The 9,208-nt window shown below is 35.9% G+C and overlaps 1 protein-coding gene across 1 annotated transcript; it reads left to right on the top strand.

Moving 5' to 3' along the window:
• Positions 1-1,639: 1,639 nt before the first annotated feature.
• On the top strand, positions 1,640-6,825 carry selenop (selenoprotein P). Its single transcript, XM_067413543.1, has 5 exons — positions 1,640-1,785; positions 2,825-3,052; positions 3,232-3,441; positions 3,541-3,658; positions 5,209-6,825. The coding sequence occupies exons 1-5, from the start codon at positions 1,679-1,681 to the stop codon at positions 5,752-5,754; spliced, it is 1,209 nt and encodes a 402-aa protein (XP_067269644.1). The 5' UTR covers positions 1,640-1,678; the 3' UTR covers positions 5,755-6,825.
• The last annotated feature ends 2,383 nt before the right edge of the window (positions 6,826-9,208 follow it).

The raw sequence follows: 9,208 nt of genomic DNA, 5'->3' as shown, positions 1-9,208 counted from the left end.
TATTTTTTTTCTTCCTTTTTTATATTCCATGCAAATAAAGTTTTTAACCAACTTTTCGAAAAACAAAAAAACATATTTTCGTTAGCCTACAAATTGTTTTACAAATATCACTGATGCCCTCTATGAGCTTTTTCCAATTTAAAATTATGAACCAAACAGATTTACACAGCCTGAATATGTTCAACCATTGCAGGTTTTTGTAGCTAAAAATTAGGCTAACCTAAAAATAATGTTAAGAAAAATACTTAAAATCAAATAGATCCGACAATTTCCAAAGATTCTATTAATTTAATTTTAAGTTTTTTCACTATCCATTGATTTGGTGTATTTCATAGGTGTAATTTGTGGGTGGGACATGTCCCCACCATTTTTTGCCAGGGTCGATATTGTCCCCACCACTTTTTTAAAACATCTCACTGCACAGATATACCTAAAGCAGATGAAACATATCCAGCTTATGTTCATTTGTGTTGAGATGTGGTCTGGCACTGTAGTGTTGTGTTTGAAACATTGCCAAAGTTATCAGTTGCGTAACGTTCCCTTTTAACTCGTCTTCACACGGACGAGCACTTAAATCTTTTGAAAATGATTTCTGGATGTCATAATGTTATTTTTTTCTACAATGTTGTTATTACACATAACAGATATAGCATTGTCTAAGCAACCCTTAACACCCCCCCCCACACACACACACACACACACACACACACATTCCTGTCCCACCGTTCTTTATTAACAGTAGAATGTACTGTATTGTTGTCTGAGAATCAGTTCATCAATTATTTCATAATACTTTCTTCAAGTTAACTAGTAACAGTCAGTAATCAGTAAATCTGTGTTAACTGCATCTAAAGTGCATCTCTAGGAGGTCAAACTGTCCTTCAAATCACAAGACCTGATAATGAAGATTAACTAAATGACATAGATTATAAACCGATCCAGTTACAAAGGCAATGTCAACCTGAGACTTTCGTAGAATGTTTGATTCTGAATTGCAATGCAAGTTTTTCCAAGCAAATGTGTTTTATCATTGTTTCTCCTGTCTAACAGAATGTCTGCTGCATGTTTATCAAAGTTCAGCAAATCGACGGGAAGTTTCAAAGTTTTATCTCAGCAGGAAAAGTGCTGACACTAACCCAGCTGTGCACTGCTGCACAAACAAAAATGACAGGATGTTAAGAGAACCACACACATATGCACATTGAACATTGATTCTCTCCAAATGAATGCTTTAATAACCATGTTGTCCATAGTCCTCTGATACTGAATTGGTTGTCATTTCTTTTCAGTGTTGCACCCAGCCCCCTCTTTCAGGCCTTGGGGAAAACAGAAGTCTGGAATGCAGTTTTCTTTAACTCTTTCCTATCTGGACATTTGTAGCGAATAACAGAAGTCAACATTGCTGTCATGCGTTTGTTCTTCTTCTTTTCACAACAGAGACATGGAGAAATGAAAAAGTTAGGAAAGAAAAAAGTGAAAAAAGACTTGGCAGAGACTTAAAAATAAAAAAAAGCTAATGCTCTTAGACTCAAAGCCAGCTCAAAGTTCTGGCTTGTTGCTTCAAACACATTATGGAGGTTACAGATAGACTGCTGATGCGTATAAACCGTGGGATGAATACGTGAGCTATTAAAGTTTTTGAAACAGGGACAGAGGGACCTTTGCCCCGCTTTTAGTCATGAAAAACAAGAGGAGTATAAATAGGAGGAGCCATGTGGGAGTGGGGTGTTTTTGTCTAGAACCAGCTCAGAAAGTATCGCTGCTGAAGACCCTAAAGGAAAACAAGTAAGTGTGCACTCCTCAGTTTGGAGATCTTTTTGTTATTTTTAATTCTTTTGTAAAACAATGTATTTTACTTATTTAACAATGTCAATTACTTATGCAATTTTTAATATGCATGCTTGAAGTTTTAGTTATATATGTATTAATGCATTATTTGCGCACCAGTGTGTGCACATTTGGCTCTGACAACTACATGTTATGCATTTGCAATGTCCTCCAATAGCTTCTGGATGAACTATGGACGTTGCCCCAAACTCATTCTTATTGACTTTAATCTGTAAATCCTGGTTAAATTGTTCACCCCAAAATGAAAATTGTCATAATTTATTCACCCTCAAGTTGTCCCAAACCTGTATGTATTTCTTTCTGCTGTTGAACACAAAAGAAGATGTTTTGAAGAATGTTTGTAACCAAACAGTTGACGGTCCCATAGACTTTCATGAATTTGCTGAGTGGGCAGTTATTTTAATACGTGTGGACCAAAAGAGACTAAATTAAATACAGTATTTTATCAGTATATTATAAATTAAATATCAGTATTTTTATTTTAAATAATATATAGTTGTAACATTTTAATAATAAATAAAATAAATAAAGAAATTCACAAATATAAATAAATACTAATGTGTTATTGTATTAATGTGTGACCCTGGACCACAAAACAGTCATAAGTCACACAGGTATATTTGTGGCAATAGCCAAAAATACTTTGTATGGGTCAAATTTATCGATTTTTCTTTTATGCCAAAAATCATTAGGAAATTAGGTAAAGGTTATGTTCCATTAAGATATTTTGTACCGTAAATATTTTAAGAATTTATTATTAGTAAGTACTAATATGCATTGCTAAGGACTTCATTTGGACTACTTTAATGCCATATTTTCTCAATATTAAATTTGTTTGCACCCTCAGGTTTCAGATTTGCAAATATATCCGCATTTTATACTTATTTTATACACCAAAATAAGATTATTTTTCTTTTTTTCCTTTTCTGTATTCTTTTATAAATGTGAGGCATAAACGGTCGATTTTTGTCTGTAGGTTAGTGGGCTTGTTGTTTGGAGTCATGTGGAAGGCACTTAGCCTTACCCTGGCTCTCTGCCTGCTGGCGGGCTGCAGCGCAGAGAGCGAGACGGATGGAGCCCGCTGTAAACTTCCTCCCGTGTGGAAGGTTGGGGAGGAGGAGCCCATGAAGAACGCTCTTGGACACGTGACAGTGGTGGCCTACCTACAGGCCAGCTGATTGTTCTGCTTGGAGCAAGCATCAAAGTGAGTGCTGGCTTTTTATTGCAGCGATTACATTTAAATTAAACTAAAATGTAAATGTTTGAAAAGGCAAAACTTTGATGAGACCTTGTTTTTTTCTGGTCACATTCTTGATAGTGTTCTCTCTGCACTGTTTATACAAGGTGTATTTATCTAATCCAACTTGTTGAATGTTCTTCAAGGCTTAATGACTTGCTCCTGAAGTTGGAGAACCAAGGTTATGTAAATATAACCTACATGGTGGTAAACAGCCGAGATGAACGTTCCCAACAACTGCACCACTTGCTCAACGAAAGGCTGTTAAATATCACCCTTTACGCCCAAGACCTCAGCCAGCCGGATGTTTGGCTGACAGTGAATGCTGAGAAGGATGACATTTTGATCTATGACAGGTTTAGCTCAGCACTTATTCAGATTAATTCACCCAATGAACATTATCACCATTATACTTCATATATATCAATATGCCACTAAATACCCTTTTCTACCAGGTGTGGCCGACTCACTTACCATCTGTCTCTTCCCTACACCATCCTGAGCCACCCACATGTGGAGGAGGCTATAAGAAATACCTATTGTGATGGTATATGTGGAGAGTGTAACATAGAGGTAAAACAGCATCGATTTAACATTAAATGTGATGACCCCCCCCCCCCCAAAAAAAAAAAAAAACATCCAACAATTCTTTTTAGACTATAAGACCACAATTATAAGCATAATGAGGCTGTAAAAGCATACTGAGTATACATTTTTGGCGTGATAATGTTTAATGTCCCCAACAGCCTCTATAGTCCCACTTGTTAGAAACCACATTTTCAAGACACGTAACAGCTTCAGAGTGGGGTAATGCTGATGTATTTTATGTTGTAGAATTAAATGTGAAACTGTCCTGGGCTTGTGTTCACCACAGACCTTATTTCAGCCATTTAATCAAAACCCCATTCACAAAAACCCATTGACTTCAGGATAATGGCACCGGAAGTGATAAAATGCTAACTCACTTCTGCGTTTTGGCCTACAAAGTGATGTCATACCTGAACCGCTCTATTCCATATGATACAATTTCTTATAAGCGTGAATAAAAGCATTAAAAAGGGTTTGTTACTGGTATCCCCTCCATGAAGAGCCTGATATACCTTTCCATTGTTGCACAAAGGGTTCTTTATAGTGGAAAAAGGGTCTTCAGATTAATAAAGCGATAGGCCTAGTTCAACCAAATATGAAAATTAGCCCATGATTTACTCACCCTACAGTCATCCTAGGTGTATATGACATTCTTCTTTCAGACGAATAAAAGTTGAGTTATATAAAAAAAAAATCCTGGCTAATCCAAGCTTTATAATGGCAGGAATTGTTGCTCTGTTTTTTTTTTTTTTTTTTTTTTTTAAAGTACATAAAAATGCATATGTCCATCAAATAATGCTCCACACGGCTTTGGGAAGTTAATAAATGTCTTAAGAAGTGAATTGATGCGTTTGTGTAAGAAAAATATCCATATTTAAAATGTATAAAGTAAAGTTTTGGCCGATCACCTTCCATATTCAGTTTATGGGAAAAGTGTTGAAAGTGCCTCTGCAATTCAAAGGCTTACACGACCTCGTCAGACGTAGCGTAAGCATTTTGAACTCTGAGAAGGCACTTTCAACACTTTTCCATGGATGGCAATCGGCTGGAACTTTACTATATAAAGTTTAAAATATGGATATTTTTCTTATACAAAAGCAACGATTCGTTTCAGAAGGCCTTTATTAACCTCCCAGAGCCGTGTGCAGCATATATTTGACGGACAGATGCTTTTTTATGGACTTCAAAAACAGAGCAACAATCTCTGCCATTATAAAGATTGGATTAGCCTGGACTTTTTAAATATAACTCTGATTGTATTCATCTGAAATAAGAATGCCATACATCTAGGATGACTTGAGGGTGAGTAAATCATGGGCAAATACAATTTTTTGGGTGAACTAACCCTTTAAGATGTTCTTCACACTAAGAAAAATGGTTCTTTTAAGGACTGGTTACAAAAGGGATCTTTGGGGAACCCAAAATAGTTCTCCTATGGCAATACTGAAAGGAAAAAAAAAACCTTTTCATTTTTAATAGTGCATACAGTGCATATAGTGCATTTTCAGTTTGCCATTTTCCTCTGGTCCTTACAGAGTTCACTGCAACTTGAAGAGTGCAAGAAATCCACAGATGTGAATAAACCAGCAGAGGAAGAACAGCATCATCCTCACAATCATCACGGTCATCATGAACATGGTCATCACGGTCATCACGGCAGTGCGGAAAGGCATAGGCATCACCATCCTCACCACCACCACCACGGCCAACAACAGGTTGATGTGGGTCAGCAGATCCTGACCCAGATTGACTTTGGTCAGGTAGCCGTTCAACAACCAGTCATGAAGCGGCCTTGAGCTAAGCACACTAGGTGAAAAGTCCAGTTCAGCTGACAGCAGGGGGCAGATTCTCCTGTCGCCAGCTGATGCTGACACTGACGACAGCTCTTTCATGGGGAGGGCAATGGGCGCATGGCAGGCCTCTGACACTGTGAGGAGACTCTTCCAGCCTCCTGACACTGACGGGGCCTGAAGGCGGAGGACAACAACATCAGGGAAACCTGACAGTGACGTCCCGCCCCCCCAGCTGAATGAGAGCTGTCGCAATCAACCTGAGCCTGACCAGCAGGGGACGCGAGTTGAGCATGACAAAAGAAGTAAACGGGGCCGTTGCCTTTGTTACGATATTGTCTGATCTTTAATAGCTTCGCGTAAACAACATCAGTGGTCCCGGCACTGCTGGTCAGCACTCTCGATTTATCTACCAACTAGTATTTACACCTCAGCGTGTGGCAGCACTGGACCTTTGCATCCCATTCTGAACGATTAGCAATTTGGATCTTGTTAAGAAAGCGAAACAATTTAGGAACGTCTAAATGACCTCATGTGCACTAGTTTTTGATATTATTCTGGTTAAATCTGTAATATAACAAACAAAATGATTTGATTAGAATGGGTCCAGTGTCTGTTTTCTTCTGAGAGTGTCAGGTTTATCATGTTAGTGTCTTTTCACCTCTAGATGCTTTATGTGGCGTTTATGAAGGCAGGTGCGGAAACTATGATCTAGTGGCGCCTGTCTGATGTTATGCCATACAGAGCAGAGGGCAAAGATCATGTAACATCATGTAACCTTTGCTATACCCAATCGAAGCTACTATAGGAAGGAATGGGGTATTAAAATCTATTTAGTCATTAATCTGGTATTCAAAAAGATGTTTTAGTTTTGCTGTGTGGAGATAGAGATGGTAAAGTAGGCAGGGAGATTCTTGAGATTTTCAAACACTGTCGAGATGCTTAATTTAAGGGCAATGGCTAACGCTATGATCTAGATCTGTTTTATTCTAGTTACTATTGTGCAAATGTTGTAAGGGGTTTGTTAAATGTATTTCATGCTCGGCATTACTAAAATGTTAATGGATCATAGGGAAATTTACAAAACATAACTTTTAATATACATTTATTAGAGAAGAGTTTGTATCCAAGGAAGTAACTAGAAAAGGGTTAGGTCATTGTTATCTTGGGAAGGACTGGTTAAAACATTTTACATACTAAATGAAGGTTTTCTGGAAAATCTAGAATCACCTGGAAGACCCGAGAAATTGTATGAAAATAATGTTTGCTATGTTGCCAATGACATATGAATGTGAAAAGCAAGTGAAATGTAACATGTTACTCAGATAAACTCAAATAAAGTAAATAAAAATAATAAAAATATATCTCTGTTCGTCTATAACTTGGTCAGTGTATCTGTCTCAAAATGTCTCACTAGATATGAAAAATTCTAAATTTTGAATATGATAAATTAATGTATATTTTTATCATTTATTTTAATTGATTAATTTTATTTGTATGACTATTATATTTTTTTATTAAACAATAAGTTAGTTCACTGTTTTAAAATACATTTTATATTTTATAAAATGTTTTATTTAGTTTATATTTATGTATAAATATTTTTAAATCATTAATAAATAATTTAATTGAATTAATGATTTATAAATACATCTATTATTATACATTAATCTATAATAAATTTAAGTATTATTTAATTATCTTTTATTTAAATATAAGATTATACATATAGGCCTATATCCTATATATCCTATATATATATATATATATATATATATATATATATATATATATATATATATATATATATATATATATATATATAGAGTACAGGCCAAAAATTTGGACACATTACTATTTGTAATGTTTTTTAAAAGAAGTTTCTTTTGCTCATCAAGCCTACATTTGTTTGATCAAAAATACAGATTTTTTTTTAAAATATTGTGATATATTATTACAATTTAAAATATTTGTTTTTCAATTTATTATACTTTAAATTATCATTTATTTCTGAGATGCAAAGCTGAATTTTTTGGATCGTTACTCCAGTCTTCATTGTCACGTGACGTCCAGTCTATCACATGATCCTTCCGATCCTTCAGAAATCATTCTAATATTCTGATTTATTATTGTTTTATAACTGTTAGTGTTGGAAACAGTTCTGCTGCCTAATATATTTGATGAATAAAAGGTTCAAAAGAACTGCATTTATTCAAAATAAAACCATATTTTCAAATAATACAAATCTCCTTTACTATCGATATTTATCAATTTAACATATCCTTGCTGAATAAAATTAATGATTTATTTCAACAACAACAACAACAACAACAACAACAACAACAACAACAAAGAAAAGAAAAGAAAAAAAGACTGACCCCAAATTACTGACCAGTGTTAAAATATGAATTATATACTTCAATATTATATAGTAGCCTATGTTTTATGTAATAGATTGTAATATTATTTAAATATTTGTGTGTGTGTGTGTGTGTGTATATATATATATATATATATATATATATATATATATATATATATATATATATATATATATATATATATATATATATATATATATATATATATATATATATATATATATGTAATCTGTTCACACGTGTGTCAAATGTGTCATTCTGAAATGCACCTACAGAGGGCGCGCGCGCTTTGATGAACCTTTCGTTCGCGTTGCTCTCCCTTTGAGAGCCTCTCCAACATTTTTTCCCCCCAGACCTGGACCCATGAGCTGTCTGCAGTGTTTCCTTCTAGACACACCGAAGTCTCTGTCCATGTGCGCTGAAAACCCAGGTAAAGAGGAAGGAAAGTAAAGGAGAGATTTTCTACTGTTTTATATGCTGCTATTAATGTTGCAAGTACTTGCTACAGTAATAGCAGCACAAGACAGCATGAGCCTCTCAAGGCTACGGGTTTCTATTCAGGATCCCACATATAAATCTAAAGCAGGCAGTACATCCAAAAGTATATTGTCTGCTGTTGCAAGGTTTTCATCAGCGAGGTTTCAATTCAAGGATCTTCCTGCATACAGGGCTTGCAGCTATAACGTTACCTTTGTTTTATTTGATATAGTGAACATTTGCACTAAATAGGTGGCCTCGATTCATTTAGGATAGTAACCCGATCTATCCGTTTCATTGTTTTCAAATCAGTAAGGGCGGTCTGGGTTATGGACAGGCAATCATTTGACCCTGTAGCATAAGACCAAGAAACACATTTCCTTGTTTCAATAGTTCTTGAGATGTCAACGCCAAGATCTTAAAGCACATCTCAAACCTTCTGTCTACGCAATGCAAAAGGTCAACAAGCAAGCAGAGGCAATAAATGATCAGGGTGGGTGGCTTTGATAGACCTAATTGGCCTGAAGATCAGTGCTGGGGAGTAGAGACTCATGGGCAATTACTTACAATGTCCTGAGAGGCAGACTGTGAGAGTGGGCTACACAGATTCAATCAGCCTCACGCAGAGTTGCTAAGTACGCACCGCTCGCCAAATTGGCTGATTTGCTTTCCCCATCAGCTGAGGTCTTGCTGCTTCTGTATCCACTTAGTGGAGACCGGAGAGCTTCTATCTGGTACTTTCTGGACACCTGCTCTTCCCCTCTTTCCCAGTACATTAAGGTTTCGGTGTGTTGACCTGGCCTTCATAATGCATCAGGCCTTCTCCACAGCATGGCTCTCAGTGATGTAGTTAAGCTAGTCTGTCATACACATCACACCAACATCAT

The sequence above is a fragment of the Pseudorasbora parva genome, chromosome 13, assembly GCF_024679245.1.
Source record: "Pseudorasbora parva isolate DD20220531a chromosome 13, ASM2467924v1, whole genome shotgun sequence".
In the NCBI taxonomy this organism is placed as follows: domain Eukaryota; kingdom Metazoa; phylum Chordata; class Actinopteri; order Cypriniformes; family Gobionidae; genus Pseudorasbora; species Pseudorasbora parva.
Note: the sequence above shows the minus strand (reverse complement) of the source record. Positions and strands in the feature narration are given on the sequence as shown.